The sequence below is a fragment of the Archocentrus centrarchus genome, chromosome 3 (genome assembly GCF_007364275.1).
Source record: "Archocentrus centrarchus isolate MPI-CPG fArcCen1 chromosome 3, fArcCen1, whole genome shotgun sequence".
NCBI classification, from domain to species: Eukaryota; Metazoa; Chordata; class Actinopteri; order Cichliformes; family Cichlidae; genus Archocentrus; species Archocentrus centrarchus.
Window position 1 is genome coordinate 7,169,908 of NC_044348.1, and position 18,215 is coordinate 7,188,122.

Genomic DNA, 18,215 nt, shown 5'->3' on the forward strand with positions numbered 1-18,215 from the left:
TTGATTGGGTCAGAAAAGGATTCCTTATGTTGCACACTTGAATTCAAATTAATCAAGACCAGTGTGCTTTTGTTAGTTTGCCTTTACTCCACAGTCTGCTGTCCCGCAAATATACAGACATAGTACATTGTTACACAGTTGTCAGTCTCTGGGCTCATCCTAGGCGCACTGCTTTACAGTGAGTGGCCCTGCCCCTTTACTCCTGCTGGACTTGCTCCTTTTTGGAGATACTCCCTCTTGTGGTGTAACTGAGGAATAGCCGCTCTTCAAGTACTATGTCTAATTGTGACAACTAAAGCAACTAACACATTTTAAACCTCTGAACATTATAATGAAATCAAATATTTTTAGGTGGGTGGTTTATTTTCATCCATGCCACACTTCTTCCTCACACTTAGCTCAGTGCAATTACTAATTGCCTATTAGAAGCAATTTGAGTTACAGCTATGGATCTCCCTTTGTACATTTACTGCACACGTTAGTGGACATTTGTAAACAATATTTTTGTCTCAAAAATTTTTATTGAGAAGAGACATGTTTTGACACATTTTAGCGAAAACAAACAAACAAACTCTTTTTCCAAACACAACAAAAACAGTGAGGGAGTCTCCTCATTGTTAAAGAAATGAAAAGGAATTAGTCCTCACTCCACACAGCAGAGACCCTACACAGAAAGGCAACAATAACTATGTCACACTCCACAAGATGTCAAAATAGCAGAAAACAAAAAGCAAAACCAACAAACATACAAACAAAAATGACACCCCGGCCCCTGGGGTATTACCCATGTTAACGTGTTCAATTTATTGTAATTATAAAAGTAAGACATTGAATATATTGAAAAATCAGGAGACTTCACACATGCATGTGGGGGACTCAGGGGAAGAGACAGGCCTGTGTGTGTGCTGTCTCTCTCCCTCCCTGAGCCCATGTTGCTCTCTAACCATAACATTTTTTACTGCCACTCTCTACATGTAAACAGATTCTGGGTGCTGCGAGTTGGCCTTCATCATTTGGTCTTGTTTTTCATTATCCAGATTCCTCTCATCAGCAATAAAGCCATGAAGCGCATCTTCTCTCCTGATGTTTCAATTAGTCATACAGAGCAATCGTGTCCAGATTAATAACAGAACATGGTGACACTGGTGTTTTAATTGTACGTACTGTGGTCGAACCTCCAAGATAAGATGCACTGAGACTGAGAAGTTAGTCAGGCACTTTCTAATCTCTTGCTCTCTGTCTAATGTATTATTTAATTGTTTATTATGGGGTTGATCCATTGTTTATTAATTAACTTGCTGGAGTTTACTTTTAAACATTTGTCCTTTTATTCATTGAGTAAAAAAAATAATCCCTAACAACTCCTTCCTTTTTCACAGAGTTCAGGTGTGAAACCAATTTAATACCCCTATGGTTATTAACCTATTGATCAAAAACTAAAAACAATAATGGCACGATTTTAATACATTTTAAAGCACAATAAGTCATTACAAACTAGACTTTCTAAAAAAAAAAGATTTTTCTGTGAGCCACTGAGTTCTGTAATCTGTGTTTATACTTCAACAAGGTCTCTCACACACACACACACACACACACACACACACACACACACACACACACACACACACACACACACACACACACACACACACATTTGTTTCAGACAGACAGTAGCTCTCTCTCTCTCTCTCTCTCCTCTCTCTCTCTCTCTCTCTCTCTCTCTCTTTTTTTTAGTAAAGAATGGAGAAGCATATGAAACACATTTTATAGGATAATTATTATAAGCACTCATATTTTCCAAAACCGTCCTCCTTTTCTAGAAATTAAAACCAAACAAACAAAATGTCAAACAAGTGGACTAAAGCACGAGACCCAAGATCATGATCATTCTGCAAACACATACTCAGAACATATCTGTTTAAAGCACATTACATAAGATGATTGTTCATTATTGCTTTCATCAATTAGTATTTATTTGCTAAATAACTGATCCTGTCACTGCAGGTTCAGACCCTTTTTTCCTTTAGTCTCTTCCTAGGAATTAGTCGTCTAGTAAAGAGAAAAAACTAGAAACTGTCCATCTGATTTCCCAAAACATTTTCCCATCATTAAAGATGCAGGATTTATTTATTTATTCTCTGCTAATTTTTGACAATGCTCTGGAGAATTGAACTGCTATGGTTAATTATTTTTTAGACTGAGTAAACCACACATGTCATTTTGTTGTGCTGTCAATTATGTTTTGTTCTTTAAAAGTTCTTTAATAGCTCTCTACTAGTGTTGTAGTCAAGACCACCTAACCCGAGACCGAGACAAGACCAAGACTTTTAGGGCCCAAGACCAGTCGAGACCAAGGCCGAGGGAGGGCGAGACCGAGACAAGACCTAGACCAGTGCCTGACGCTACATGACACAATAAAATGTGAAACATGATCAAAATCACTTCTCAAATTGATCTGAAAGATCCACATTCCCATAAAAGAAGAAGAAGAAGAAGAAGAAACAGCCTTTATTGTCCCACAGAGGGGAAATTTGGGTGTAACAGCAGCCGCAGTTATTATAAATATAAATAAAGATATAATAATTCACACTATTAAGAAAAGAATATATATAAAATCAACAAACAATATTAACCTTAATACTACTAATAATAACACTATATACAATGTACATGATGTGCCTGTGTGTTGAACCTTAACAGGCCGGACTATTTACAGACTATTTACAAAATCATCCTGATATCAAAACACTCACAGCTCAAATAAATATAACCATCTTTATTTAATACTCCTGGGTGACTTCCATCATTTATCACAGAATGTAAAACAGTTATTCATAGTTCATCACAATAGTCTAAACTTTTCTCTGCCTTTCATAAACAATGCATAAAGTTGTGTTGTTAGGGCTGTGAATCTTTGGGTATCCCACGATTCGATTCAGAATCGATTCTTGGGGTCACGATTCGATTTTTTTCCGATTCTTTCAAATCCAAACGATTCGATTCAGAAACGATTATTTTCCGATTCAAAAACGATTCTCGATTCAAAACAATTCTCGGGATCTCAGGATCTACTCCAGTCTGCTGGCATGAAAGCAGAGTACATTTATAAAGATTTTATAATTGTAAAGGTTTTATCATTAATTAATCATGAATTTGAAGCTGTCTCTCACCACTGCGCTGTATGGTCGAAGGTCTTTTGCGATGAAACAAGCGATGGATTTTGTTATCTTCTTTGCCTGTTCACAATTGTGTGGCAGTTTTTCAAAGTGGTGAAGCGTGGGCTGATCAGCTGGTCGTGTTGGCGCTGTCTTCACTGGATTATCCAATTCTACCAACAACTCTGGGTGATGTCTTTCCAGGTGAGAACGGGGATTTGAAGTATTCCCGAAATACTTTACCGTTGCAATCTCTGCAAATCGCATGAGTTATGTCATGCCCTTTCTTACCCGGGCCGGGTTGCCGGTAAAATCCAAAGTGTTTCCAAATGGTTGCTTTCAAAGACCGCGGAGGCGGTTGGATTTCTTTTTCTTCATCCTCCATACTTTAGCGGCGCAACAACAAACACCGTAACACGACACTACACACCCCTCTGTAGCCTACTAGGCTTGCATGCCTGTACATAGCCCACGCTGCTTCCTTGTTTTGCCTAGCACTACGGTGGCTGAGAAGGCACCGCCGCACCCGCAAAAAAAAAAAAAAAATCGATTTTTTAAAAATGAGAATCGATTCTGAATCGTTCAATGTTAGAAACGCGATTCGAGCTCGAATCGATTTTTTTCTGCACCCCTAGTTGTTGTTAAACCAACAATCTTTGTAAATATGGGTGCTTTTTCAAAACCACATAGCTAAATGTGTAAAACTGAAAAAATGGCAAACACTCATCAACAGTAAGAACTAAAGCCTTTAATCTTATACAGATTAAAGCTGCAGGATGTAACTTTTATAAAAAATCTGGTTTTAACATATTTGTTAAAACTGTCACCATGTCACGACAGTATGAGACCGATAACCTCCTCCCTGAACCGCTCCCAGTCAAAAACAACCAATCAGAGCCAGGAGGAGGGTCTTAGCACTGTCAATCACTCCTCGTGTATGCTGCTCAATGTAGTTGTGTGCGATACTTCAAGATTTGGTATCGATCCTATGCCAAGTAAACACAGGGCCATTATCACCGATACTGATACCAATACTTTTTAATAATTATGAAAAATTTCCATGATGTTTAACTGGTTTGACATTTTTTTCCTTTGGATCATTAATTAGTTAAAACCCAGGATAGGATTGGGCAAAGTTTATATGTAAGTAGAAAATACTTTATCAAAATAAAAGTTCTGAAACAATAGAATATTAACAAAACAATTTTCCCCATACATTGATGTCTGGATTTTTTTTTTTTTCATAAATTAAGTGTACAAAATCATCACTCAAGAACAAATGCAAACTTTTTTCCAGGTAGATCGTTCAGAAAGTATTATAAAAAATTTAATAAAAAATGTCCACTCACTAATTATCTACAAATTTAAATTTAAATTTGATTTAAATGTTTCATAGCAAAATCCTTTTTTTTTCCCAAATAAAATATGTTATGTGTCACATGCCAGTATAACAAAACACTGTGGGGAGGGGAGGAGCAAAGTGCTCTGTGCTGTGACAGGAGCGACACTTAGACAGTCAGCTCGCATCTTTGATGAAAACGCAGCACTGCATACAGGAGAGAAACTGAAGCCAAAGTATCGATCTCATTACACTGATATTGATCAATACCAATACCAACGTTGGCATCCATATTATCAATATTACTGTAGGATCAATCTGCCCACCACTAGCTCAATGTACTAATGGCGGAGAAACAACTTACTTACTTCTCTGCCGTTACCATTGGTGGTGGCCATGGTAACTTCAGGGTTCTAGCAAGAAATATTTCTCACCCCTATGCTGGCTATGTCTTGGTCTTGTCTCGGTCTCGGGAGGCTATGCTGTAGTCACGCGAGACTTTGTGAATCTCGGCAGAATCGCCAATGGCGGCGTGATTCCATTTGCAAACATTTGAGTGATTAGCTTTTTTTCCGCCAATTTATAAAGTAGACAGGCTTAAAACTAACAAATCTAGATAGTTTTTTCAACCTAACTTAAATTTTTTGCAGCAATCTGGAGGACTGTGAAGAGGACCTGGACAGTCTGTTGCGTTACATTGACGGGTGTTTTGAGCGAGTCGTTATGGGGAAACCTGACAAGACGTCGACTCCCTCCACCAGCAAGGGAACTCCATGCACGAAAAGAAGCCGCCCCGAAGATTCCCTAGAGGCGGTATCGCCACCCACCACTAATATTGTGGGCATTCTGGAGTCCATTGACAACAAGCTGTCAAGCTTTGACGCCCGCTTGGCCCTGGTTGAAATCCTCCACAAGGAGTTTCAGGCCCTGCGGGAGTCAGTCGAGTTCAGCCAGCATCAGGTGGAAACACTGGCTGCTGAAAACGCTGTCCTCAGAGAGTCGGTAAATTCCCTCACCGAGGAAACGACCCGGCTCTCAGCTGAAAATAAGAAAATTAAAGAATCTATTATCGAGCTTCATGCCCGCAGCATGAGAGAAAATCTTGTGTTTTCAGGTATTCCGGAAAAGGCAGAGGAGGACCCGGAGGCTACAGTGAAGGAGTTTATCCAAACTCACCTGAAGCTCCCGGATGACACCGTGAAGACCATCGCCTTCCATAGAGTCCACCGCCTGGGAGGAAAGCGACCCGGAGCACGCAGACCCAGACCGATCGTGGCCAAATTCGAACACTTTAAACAAAAAGCGCTGGTGAAGAGCCGCGGCCGGGAGCTGAGAGGGACGGACTTCAGCGTCAACGACCAGTTTCCGAAGGAGATCCTGGAGCGACGCAAGGTACTGTTCCCCATCCGGAAGAAGCTCATGCAGGGAGGCTCCCGGGCTGTCATCGCCGTGGACAAACTGTATGTAAACGGACAGCTTTACCGCGACAAAAGCACCACGCCATGGCTCTACTGATCGATCAGGTGATCTGTGTCCATATTAACGCTCTTTTCTGAGTTTTTTTTTTTTTTTTTTTTTGTTTCTTTTTCTACTTTCTCTGCAGTTCTCTAAATGTATATTCAACTGTCTAAATAGTACCAATAACGCCGATTAATGAGCATAGTGCCGTGATCACTTGTTTGTTTTGTTTAAAAGATGTTTCTTCTTCTTCTCCTCCTCTTTTTTCCTCCTCTTCTTATTTCAGTCTTATGTCACTCAGGTCACTTTTTTCACGTCTTTTTTATTTCTGCAATTAGCACGCCAACACGCCAACATACAGAGCATACGCACACATACACACACACACCCACCAACATACAGCGCATATACACACACATCTTTAGTGAGCACACAACAGCCCATCGGTTAGGTTAAACATGAGCACACTCAGATTTGTCTCATGGAATGTACACGGAGCTGGTTCGAGGGAAAAAAGACTAAAAATTTTTAATCAGTTAAAAGACTTAAAAGCAGATGTTCTTTTACAGGAGACACACATGTCCAAAACATCTGTGCACACTCTTTCCTCTCCACAGTTCCCTCACACTTACTCAGCCTGCTATAACTCCAAACAAAGAGGTGTAGCTATACTGATTAACAGGAAGATAAACTTTAACATTAGCAACACTACAATAGACCCTGAAGGTAGATTTATAATACTTAATTTATCTATTCAGAATACAGATTTATGTATTGCTAGCATATATGGACCAAATGTTGATGACCCCTCCTTCTTTCATACTTTCTTCACCTCACTATCTGATCACTCTGACACTACACTAGTAATAGGAGGAGACTTCAACCTGGTACTTAATGCAGATATTGACAGGCTCAGTACAGCAGTGAATCAGAGGAACTGGCAGTCTGCAGACATTCTTAAACAGTACATGAAGGATTTTGGTCTTTGTGATGCTTGGCGTTCACATCACCCCACTCTGAGGGATTATAGTTTTTTCTCACCAGTATATCACTCCCACTCCCGCATAGACTACTTTCTAGTTAGCAGCTCCATGATGATGGACATTACAGACACACAGATTCATCCTATCACGATCAGTGATCATGCACCGGTGTCTCTCTCTCTGACACAGAAAAAAGTTACACCACAAACCAGGAACTGGAGATTTAATACATCATTACTTAAAGAACAAGATTTCATTAATTATTTCAAAAAGGAGTGGTCAGCATATTTAGAAAATAATGATCTTCCGGAAATATCACCATGTGTTCTTTGGGAAGCAGGAAAGGCAGTAATGCGGGGCAAAATAATATCTTACTGCTCGCATATGAAAAATAAAGAAAAAACACTTGTGTTAGAATTAGAACAGAAAATTAAATCTTTAGAAACTGCCTATGCTGCTTCACCACAAGAACATATAATTAACAACCTGAGGAAACTGAAACTGGAGTTAAATGAAATAACTGATAAAAGGACACAATTTATGTTGCAGAGGCTGCGTTTGGAAAACTTCGAGCATGGAAACAAATCTGGAAAATTCCTGGCCAACCAATTAAAACTAAATAAAGAAAAAACAGCTATTTATTCTATTAAAGATTCAACTGGTAACATTACTCATGACCCACAACAAATAAATAACTCTTTTAAAGACTTTTATGAAGCTTTATACTCACCACAGATTAACCCATCTGATACTGAAATGGAAGAATTTCTTAACAATATAATTCTACCAAAACTAGATGACGATCAAGCTGCAGCTCTGGATTTACCTCTTTCATTGTGTGAACTTAGTGAAGCAGTACAGCACCTCCCAAATAATAAAGCCCCAGGTCCAGACGGTTTTCCAGCCGAGTTTTATAAAGAATTTTGGTCAGAGCTAGCTCCCATTTTTTTCAGAATGGTAACTCAGATTCAGAGTGATCACATCTTATCTCCAACCCTAAACTCTGCTAACATTAGCCTGCTTCTTAAACCAGGCAAAGACCCCACACTCCCATCCAGCTACAGGCCAATCTCTCTCATTAATGTAGATCTTAAAATAATTGCTTGTTATTCAGTAGGTGAAGGACCAATAATCTGTTGCAGTTGTTACATAATTAGTAGTTTTGTATCATAATATACACTGACATTTAAGAAATTTTAACAAACACATTGTCTCTTTTTTATTATTATTATTTTATTATTATTTATTCGATATTGTGCTCATACAAGACAATTTGAAAAAAAAAAATCATCTCAAAGGATGATTGAATGAGAAAAGAAAGGAAACTCCCAACAATCTGACGATCCCCTTCGAGCAAGCATTTAGCGACAGCGGGGAGGAAAAACTCCCTTTCAACGGGAAGAAACCTCCAGCAGAACCAGACTCGGGGAGGGGCGGTTATCTGCCTCGACCGGTTGGAGGGTGAGGTGAATCAGACTGCAAACACTGAACTAGTCCAATCTGATTGATCTTCACATAATTTCTTTCTTTTCTTATTCATTTTTATATTCAATATATTCCTACATGTCTCTACAGCCTTTAAAGGTCACTGAGTGCCTTCTTTCCATGAACCCTAAAGCTATAAATACATGTATAATTGTGGTTGCCCCAGTTGCTGTGTATCTTCAGTGTCAGGTACTTCACCACATCTCTTTCATGACCCTGTGAGACAAAAAAAATTAAATAAGCTGAGTTAGTTGGATATAAACTTTGTGCCTGTTGATAACACAACAGGACGGTAAATTTAGTAATGATTACTAACAGGAAAGCTATATTTAATAACTAATCTACGATTATTCAAATTTTTAATAAGTTGGAGAAATAAACAGTGTATGTGCATGTGGCTATTGACAGAGTGGACTCACCGCCATCTTAAATAACTGAAGTGGCCTTCCACTGGCATCATACTCAAAGGTACCCAGGTAGATTTTTGGATCCTCGATATTTTGATTTCCCTGATGACACACAAACAGATACATATCAAGTTATTTTCTAATATACTGTAATGTATGTAAAAGTTCAATAGTGTGCTGCAAAGATGTCTGCACTGTAAAATTGAGAAATCTGTGACTTACAAACACTGAGAACATCCTCAGAGCACTTGATCTGGTTCCATATGGGGATATGTTCTTTGGTATGTGCCCGATTGACACATGGCTGACATATATGCTGTGGGACAGCTCGACTGACAGCTGTCCCTTTGAACCTTTAAAGGCCCAGCACTGCCCCGGACTATTTGGTGCCCATCCCTTAAAAGAAAACAAACAAATAAATCAATCAAATAGAGTTCAGCAAAGACCACTGTCATCACACTGCTGTGTCATGCAAGCATATGACATATTCATTTGTGGAATAAGTTATTACCTGAAGAAGGGTTCTCGGGCTTACAGGTGGAGGCCGTTTGGCACTTACCACTGTAAACCCAAACAGGGTCAATCCTGGCACTTCTGGAGGATAGGACTCTGAAGTCTTTTCAGTTAATATCCTGGCTCCTTTAGATTAAAGACAGAGTGAGAAATGAATATCACAAAAAAAATAATTAAATAAAAAATCTTACACAACTTCCAGATTGAATTAATGTCTCACCTAGTCTCTCCAGGGCAAAATTGGCCATCGTGTCCGATAATGGATGAAGGAGCACCATTTTCTCCTTGAGTTCCTCTTGGAGCTCCTTGAGTTTCTTCATTTGCCCTCGGAGCTCCTTGAGTTCCTTCAGTTCTCCTCGGAGCTCCTTGAGTTCCTCCAGTTCCCCTCGGACCTCCTTGAGGTGTATCCACACATCTTCGGAGCTCCCAGTGAAGACCTGTAATTGAGAGAAGAATCAGTTTATGTTTATGTAAACACCTTATGATAATATTATGCTGGCATTGTCTGATTTATGTCAGAATCATTATTATTTGTTATTATAAGCTGCATCTGATTGCCATACCTTTTTCACAGTGGTGATGGAGAACCCAGTGGGGACAGCCAGAGTCAAAAAGACTCCAAAACACAAGAACAGGACGAAAGCCATCGTCCTCCATGGCCAATTTGCAGGACCAGTTTGATCGGGCTTATCTATTGCCGGATCAAGTTCTTTATACAGTGATGTATACAGTTCTGTATACGGTCGTGTATACGGTGGTGTATACCGTTCTGTACCCAGTTCTGTATCTGGTGATCCATCAAATCTGGGACGTAAATGAGATTTGCACCTTTTGAAAAACCTGAATAGAATAAAACCAAATGAGAAAAAATGTACATTAAAAAACAAATTCATTAAACAAATAACATATACCATGCACATGCTTATATGTGCATGGTATATGTACATTAAAAAACAAATTCATTAAACAAATAACATATACCATGCACATATAAGCATGTCACACATGTGTGACAGCCAAACACAATTACATACATATATACTCCACCTTACCTGTACATTGTCTCCTTGTAGGAGATGACTGGTTTCCCATCACAGCCATAGTAGCCGTTTGACTGTAAACGACTGCTTCTTCTCAGCATTGCTGTAAAATAAAAGAGATGGAGAGATGTTAAGCGAGCCTCTGACACAAAGCATATCATACTTTCTAGCTTATTATGTGAGCACAAGACCATTTTCATTAGAAGCAACTCTGTACCAGTCACCCATTCCCTTTTACATGAACTCTTTTCTAACTTGGCTTCTTTTAATGAACAGAATCATTGATTTTAGCCACATTTGAAATTTGCTCTTAATTAAAGGACTTTTCTTCACTAGTCCCTTAGAAAACAACCCAACATATTGCTCTGATTTGTATCATGGGTACAGATCAGCACTTTTTTCCCCTCTTTTATGCCAATAAAGTGTGTAAAGTGTAAATGTGCAAAGGGAGAATCATAGCTGAGGTTCCTTTTAACACGTAAATACTAATAATAATTGCACTAAAAAGACCTTTTTTGACATAATTAACTGGAATGTAACTTTTGCATAATGTGCAAAAGTTTGTTTTTTACAGAGTGGTACTTACCTTTAACAAATTATTAGTTCTGTAGTGGAAGTCGTGAATCCAGGAAAATCCGTATGATTTCTCGCTGTAAACAATAAACTGAAATAGCAGCCAAGGTTCAGCGTATGGACTCCCTCCCACTTCACAACGCACAGATAAAGGCTGTCAACAAAGGACGTCATTATGACGTAGAATATTCCAACACGTGGGCGAGTGCGCGCACACGTTGTGAACAGGTGTGAACACAGGAAAGCCGCGTGCACACCGGAAACTATTTGCCCGTCGCAAAAACAAACAAACAAAAAAACTATTTGCCGTCGCGCATCGCTATCAAGGTGTCAGCTGGTCACACTGTGGCTATGCCAGGTTGCCTAGGTGACCAGCAGCTCATATGCCGATCGCCTGTATTCGTCGTTCTGTATTCATCGGCAGAGTCTTTGGTCGTTCACTTCTAGGTTAGTGTTGTTTAGTATATTAATTGAAGCAATCTCTTCACTTACGAAAATTCACTATGGTTTACTATGGCCCGCTCACAGACAGCGGCTCGCCAAACAGCGGCTCCGCTCCGGACTCACAGCGGATCCCCTTCAGCAAACGCGCCTTTTTTTTTTCCAAAGTTACCGGCTGCTCACACAGAAAGCAGGGAGTGGACGGCAGCGCTTCTTTACGGTAAGAACTGTAAACTGTTCTGTTAAATGTGCTTCATTCACGGCGTTACCTGTTGAGTAAACTTGTCCGGTAGGAGATAATGAAAGTAACTGCTTTATATGTTGTTTTTAATTCAGAATGTGAGATTGTGGTGGTGGAGTTAGCTTATAGCACATTAGCTACCGTCATATTAGCTAACATAGATGCAAGCCCTGAGTTTAAAAGTTCAAAAAGCCCCTCGGGGATTTATTTCACTGGGGCAGTTTAGGTCGGTGTCTCGGTAGTTTATGTTATACCGGGACGAGCACATGAATAATTTTATTGACCCTTTCCAGGACTGACAGCAGGTAAAGTTAAGCTAGCACAGCTAATCTGGGAGCATCTGTCTGAGAGAGAGAGAGAGGGAGGGGGGGTCAAAAATGTCATCTTGTGAGTGCTTTATCACACTGAGACATGTTTGATCTGTGAAGGCTGAGACCGAGGTATGATCTGCAAAAGATCCTAAATGTTTTTTTTTTTTTTTAATTTTACTTAAATTCACCAGCTCCTCATATTAACTGACCTTGAGCTCATGAATGATCAGCCTTTGCTTACTTGTTGCTGAATGCTCCTGTCTGTACACATCTCTCTCTCTCTCTCTCTCTCTCTCTCTCTCTCTCTCTCTCTATATATATATATATATATATATATATATATATATATATATATATACATATATATTTCCCAGAGTTAAAGAACAACAATGGAGCAGAATCTGGATGTTATCTGAACGGACTCTAGGACATAGAAATGTCATCAGTTTCTTTCAGGTGAATCATCTTTAATAATATTATACCTCTATGTTGTGTTGCAGCCTGCAGCTCACTGCTGAGCTTATCTCATCTCTGCACGCTGCCTAATTAAGGTAAATACAATCTGAACTTTGCTTCAGCGACTCTTTGTTCAGATGTTGTGTGAACAGGGTCTGTGTAACATCAGAAATCTATCTTAACTAATGCACCTGTAAAATATCAATTATGCAGCACTAACACTCTGTTGTGGTGTCTCTTCTGATGTCATGTGCTCATGCAGGTGGATGTGACCATGGAGGAGCCACAAAGGAGGAGGAGCTTTGATACCAGGTCAGTTGTGAGCCACAGGGGTCGTCATCTTTTTTTATTGTTTAAGTTTTAAAGTGTTGTTGCTCGTGTGTTAACTAATCTTAAGGAGGAGCTGTCTGTAGTGAGGGCAGTGAGTCTGTGTTACCTCGCTTGTATCTTTCTGACTTTTGACAAACAGAAATGTATTTCATGCTTGATTAAATTAAGCTTTTTAAAATTGCATTAACACTGCCCATTTTACTGTGTGATTGGCTGGAATATGGGTTGTTATATTTGTTTGTTTGCTTGTTATAAAATAACTTTTTTCAACACTAAAGCTTTTGACTGGTACTGTACAGGTGCTGGTCATGAAATTAGAATATGATGAAAAAGTTGATTTATTTCAGTAATTCCATTCAGAAAGTGAAACTTGTATATTATATTAATTCATTACACACAGACTGATATATTTCAAATGTTTATTTCTTTTAATTTTGATGATTATAACTGACAACTAATGAAAACCCCAAATTCAGTATCTCCAAAAATTAGAATATTATTTAAGACCAATACAAAAAAAGGATTTTTAGAAATGTTGGCCAACTGAAAAGTATGAACATGAAAAGTATGAGCATGTACAGCACTCAGTACTCAGTTGTAGCCTACAGAACTAGACTGAGAGAGCATTTAAAGGCCTTTGCAGGTGTTTGGAGTTAATTAGCTGATTATAGTGTGGCACCAGGTGCCTCCAATATTGAACCTTTTCACAATATTCTAATTTTCTGAGATACTGGTTATTCGTCCTTCACCTACTGAATAACAAGCAAGATGAAATGCATTATATTCCCAGGATTTAAAATGGAAGTCACAAAAGTGCATAATGACGCCTTTACTGTGAAACAGGGTTTGAGGATTAGTGACGTGACTTCAGTTTTTAAAAGGTGTTTTCAGTATTACAAAGGTGACTTACTACATACCTGGGTACCACCATGACATCACAGTAACTTGTACTGCAGATTTATGTTAGACAGTAAGTTCGTGCAGGGCTTAAACAACCACCTACTGACCAATTACTTCTCTCTATATTGTCACCCCATGAATAGTGGTGATCCTAAAGTAAAAAAGTCATTAGTTTTTAGAGTCTTTCAGCTTTCATGAGACAAAAAAAAATTAAATAAGCTGAGTTAGTTGGATATAAACGTTGTGCCTGTTGATAACACAACAGGACGGTAATTTAGTAATGATTACTAACAGGAAAGCTATATTTAATAACTAATCTACGATTACTCTAATTTTTAATAAGTTGGAGAAATAAACAGTGTATGTGCATGTGGCTATTGACAGAGTGGACTCACCGCCATCTCAAATAGCTGAAGTGGCCTTCCACTGGCATCATACTCAAAGGTACCCAGGTAGATTTTTGGATCCTCGATATTTTGTTTTCCCTGATGACGCACAAACAGATACATATTAAGTTATTTTCTAATATACTGTAATGTATGTAAAAGTTCAATAGTGTGCTGCAAAGATGTTTGCACTGTAAAATTGAGAAATCTGTGACTTACAAACACTGAGAACATCCTCAGAGCACTTGATCTGGTTCCATATGGGGATATGTTCTTTGGTATGTGCCCGATTGACACATGGCTGACATATATGCTGTGGGACAGCTCAACTGACAGCTGTCCCTTTGAACCTTTAAAGGCCCAGCACTGCCCCGGACTATTTGGTGCCCATCCCTTAAAAGAAAACAAACAAATAAATCAATCAAATCACACTGCTGTGTCATGCAAGCATATGACATATTAATTTGTGGAATAAGTTATTACCTGAAGAAGGGTTCTCGGGCTTACAGGTGGAGGCCGTTTGGCACTTACCACTGTAAACCCAAACAGGGTCAATCCTGGCACTTCTGGAGGATAGGACTCTGAAGTCTTTTCAGTTAATATCCTGGCTCCTTTAGATTAAAGACAGAGTGAGAAATGAATATCACAAAAATAAATAAAAAATCTTACACAACTTCCAGATTGAATTAATGTCTCACCTAGTCTCTCCAGGGCAAAATTGGCCATCGTGTCCGATAATGGATGAAGGAACTCCATTTTCTCCTTGAGTTCCTCTTGGAGCTCCTTGAGTTCCTTCATTTGCCCTCGGAGCTCCTTGAGTTCCTCCAGTTCCCCTCGGACCTCCTTGAGGTGTATCCACACATCTTCGGAGCTCCCAGTGAAGACCTGTAATTGAGAAGAATCAGTTTATGTGTATGTAAACACCTTATGATAATATTATGCTGGCATTGTCTGATTTATGTCAGAATCATTATTATTTGTTATTATAAGCTGCATCTGATTGCCATACCTTTTTCACAGTGGTGATGGAGAACCCAGTGGGGACAGCCAGAGTCAAAAAGACTCCAAAACAAAAGAAAAGGACGAAAGCCATCGTCCTCCATGGCCAATTTGCAGGACCAGTTTGATTGGGCTTATCTATTGCCGGATCAAGTTCTTTATACAGTGGTGTATACAGTTCTGTATACGGTCGTGTATACGGTGGTGTATACGGTGGTGTATACGGTGGTGTATACCGTTCTGTACCCAGTTCTGTATCTGGTGATCCATCAAATCTGGGATGTAAACGAGATTTGCACCTTTTGAAAAACCTGAATAGAATAAAACCAAATGAGAAAAAATGTACATTAAAAAACAAATTCATTAAAAAAATAACATATACCATGCACATATAAGCATGTCACACATGTGTGACAGCCAAACACAATTACATACATATATACTCCACCTTACCTGTACATTGTCTCCTTGTAGGAGATGACTGGTTTCCCATCACAGCCATAGTAGCCGTTTGACTGTAAACGACTGCTTCTTCTCAGCATTGCTGTAAAATAAAAGAGATGGAGAGATGTTAAGCGAGCCTCTGACACAAAGCATATCATACTTTCTAGCTTATTATGTGAGCACAAGACCATTTTCATTAGAAGCAACTCTGTACCAGTCACCCATTCCCTTTTACATGAACTCTTTTCTAACTTGGCTTCTTTTAATGAACAGAATCATTGATTTTAGCCACATTTGAAATTTGCTCTTAATTAAAGGACTTTTCTTCACTAGTCCCTTAGAAAACAACCCAACATATTGCTCTGATTTGTATCATGGGTACAGATCAGCACTTTTTTCCCCTCTTTTCTGCCAATAAAGTGTGTAAAGTGTAAATGTGCAAAGGGAGATTCATAGCTGAAGTTCTTTTTAACAAGTAAATAATAATAATAATTGCACTAAAAAGACCTTTTTTGGCATAATTAACTGGAATGTAACTTTTGCATAATGTGCAAAAGTTTGTTTTTTACAGAGTGGTACTTACCTTTAACAAATTATTAGTTTCGTAGTGGAAGTCGTGAATCCAGGAAAATCCGTATGATTTCTCGCTGTAAACAGAATAAACTGAATTATGACGTAGAATATTCCAACACGTGCGCGAGTGCGCGCACACGTTGTGAACAGGTGTGAACACAGGAAAGCCGCGTGCACACCGGAAACTATTTGCCCGTCCCAAAAACAAACAAACAAAAAAACTATTTGCCGTCGCGCATCGCTATCAAGGTGTCAGCTGGTCACACTGTGGCTATGCCAGGTTGCCTAGGTGACCAGCAGCTCATATGCCGATCGCCTGTATTCGTCGTTCTGTATTCATCGGCAGAGTCTTTGGTCGTTCACTTCTAGGTTAGTGTTGTTTAGTATATTAATTGAAGCAATCTCTTCACTTACGAAAATTCACTATGGTTTACTATGGTTTTTATGCAGTAACCATGGTAACTCCTGGTGATTACAAGTACTATGGTCCTACCCAGTACTACCATGGTTTATTCATTGTGAACAAAACAAAGCTCCTGCTGGAGCCAGTAAGTCATTCAAACAATGTTAAAATTGATGTTGGTCAAAAGAAAAGCTGAAAAGAAATAGATTAGAATTAGAAGTTTAAAATAGGTGAGTGAGAACAAGTGACACAATTGGGAGAAATTGGGAAAATAAGGGTGGAAGTACTTGGGGAAAACTAGAAGATAGTGGAAAAGTAAATAAAATCTCAAACAGCTGTAGTAGAATAATAGATAATATTATGTAATGGTAACAATAAAATAACTGGGAAATAATCTGAGTGTAGATTAAATAAACCAAACTAGATGTGTTCATGAACTGGTGGTCAGTGTAGTAGAGGAGTGATTTGTGAGGATGGACCTGCTGCGGGCTGCAAGGCCTCAGCCTGCAGCAGCATAAATCTGTTTGTGTGTGTATATTAAAAGCAGAACTTGTCTGCTTTTCTATGTAATTGGTGTATGAAAGTTTGCATAAAATTGGGAGAAATAAGTGTAAACTAGGAAAATTAAACATTGAGGTTTAAAGTTAATATTGAAGAGTGTAAAAAGTTTGAAAGTAGATAATCTGGAGGGGTTAGAAGTGTTAAATTAGAGACCAAGAGGGGAAAACAGGAATAGTTTAAATAAATTTGAGTAAAAGAATAACCCATTTAAATGTGATGAACCTCTGATAGAATAACTGGATTGGTTAAAACTAATAATAGAAGTAACATTAACTAGAAAAAGAGTCAAATAAAATTAAAAAGCCTAAGAGAATGGGTAAGAATGAATCATAAAATTGGAAGAAATAAATGGGGAAATAAATGTTAAAATATTTGGGAGAATAAGGGGTAAGAGAGAATTAAATAAAATAGCTATAATAACAACAATAGTATGAATAATAATAACTAAATAGTAATGATAATAATATAGCTTGGACACAAACTGAGCCTTAAATAAATAGATTGAACTGAAAATCTAAATGTAGTAGGTGTGAGTGAGGTAAAGGAGCGGTGAGAATAGATTAGGGAGGATGAAATAACAGCTGAGCCTCGGAGGAAATAAAAGAATTTTAGAAACAAATTATAATCTGATTATAAGAAACACATCTGTGTAACAGGTCTGAGAGACTGCAGGACACTCAGCTGATCAACCTGAAGCTTTGACAACTCACAAGAACCTTTAATTTAAAATATAATTCAAGATGAAGTCAAAAGGAGTTCCTAGAAAGAGAAAAATTTGTAAGTTGGTCCTCGGGAAATATTGTTTTGATATTTGTGTGTGTGTTCTCAGTGCAGATGATGTCTTCACCTCAGCACGTTCTTTGAATACCGGAGGGTTTAGAAGAAGGGGGTAAATTGAGTTGCAATGACCTCTCTGCTGTATATCTGCCTGGTTCCAACATAGTTATAGAGGTAAATCTGTAAGTTTACCAAATTAGTAAATAAATAAATACATTTAAAATAAATAACAAATGAATTAAATAAATGTGATGGTGCTGAGAGATTACTCTTTGAGTAGAACTTACAGCCAGAGAGACAGTTATTGTTTCACAGCAGAGAGCGAGTGTGGAGCAGGAACCCATGGAGACCCTCTAAAACAGGGGGGGGGGGGTGATCAACAGCCCCATGCACGTGGTAATAAAACGGTAATATCCACCTCCAACCAGGAGTGTGGTATA

The 18,215-nt window shown here is 38.6% G+C and overlaps 2 protein-coding genes and 1 long non-coding RNA gene across 5 annotated transcripts; 1 reads left to right on the forward strand and 2 right to left on the reverse strand.

Moving 5' to 3' along the window:
* Nucleotides 1-8,206: 8,206 nt before the first annotated feature.
* On the reverse strand, nucleotides 8,207-11,522 carry LOC115801030 (SUN domain-containing protein 5-like). Of its 3 annotated transcripts, none has more exons than XM_030758735.1 (8): nucleotides 10,393-10,924; nucleotides 10,116-10,180; nucleotides 9,904-10,031; nucleotides 9,561-9,777; nucleotides 9,339-9,466; nucleotides 9,050-9,223; nucleotides 8,840-8,929; nucleotides 8,207-8,636 (listed from the first exon to the last, which is right to left on the reverse strand). In XM_030758735.1, the coding sequence occupies exons 1-8, from the start codon at nucleotides 10,578-10,580 to the stop codon at nucleotides 8,514-8,516; spliced, it is 1,113 nt and encodes a 370-aa protein (XP_030614595.1). In that variant the 5' UTR covers nucleotides 10,581-10,924; the 3' UTR covers nucleotides 8,207-8,513. The 3 variants fall into 3 exon arrangements, with proteins under 3 accessions (XP_030614595.1, XP_030614586.1, XP_030614603.1); XM_030758743.1 differs by adding an exon at nucleotides 10,967-11,522 and having other exon boundaries at nucleotides 8,210-8,636; nucleotides 9,904-10,180; nucleotides 10,393-10,483; XM_030758726.1 differs by having other exon boundaries at nucleotides 8,208-8,636; nucleotides 9,904-10,180.
* Nucleotides 11,170-12,942, forward strand: LOC115801051 (uncharacterized). Its single transcript, XR_004021708.1, has 3 exons — nucleotides 11,170-11,614; nucleotides 12,321-12,402; nucleotides 12,665-12,942. It is a non-coding gene; the product is annotated as an uncharacterized LOC115801051 (long non-coding RNA).
* Nucleotides 12,943-13,996: 1,054 nt separating this feature from the next.
* LOC115778186 (SUN domain-containing protein 5-like) lies at nucleotides 13,997-15,111 on the reverse strand. Its single transcript, XM_030726244.1, has 5 exons — nucleotides 15,028-15,111; nucleotides 14,717-14,903; nucleotides 14,502-14,629; nucleotides 14,238-14,411; nucleotides 13,997-14,117 (listed from the first exon to the last, which is right to left on the reverse strand). The coding sequence occupies exons 1-5, from the start codon at nucleotides 15,109-15,111 to the stop codon at nucleotides 14,007-14,009; spliced, it is 684 nt and encodes a 227-aa protein (XP_030582104.1). The 3' UTR covers nucleotides 13,997-14,006.
* Between the last annotated feature and the right edge of the window lie 3,104 nt (nucleotides 15,112-18,215).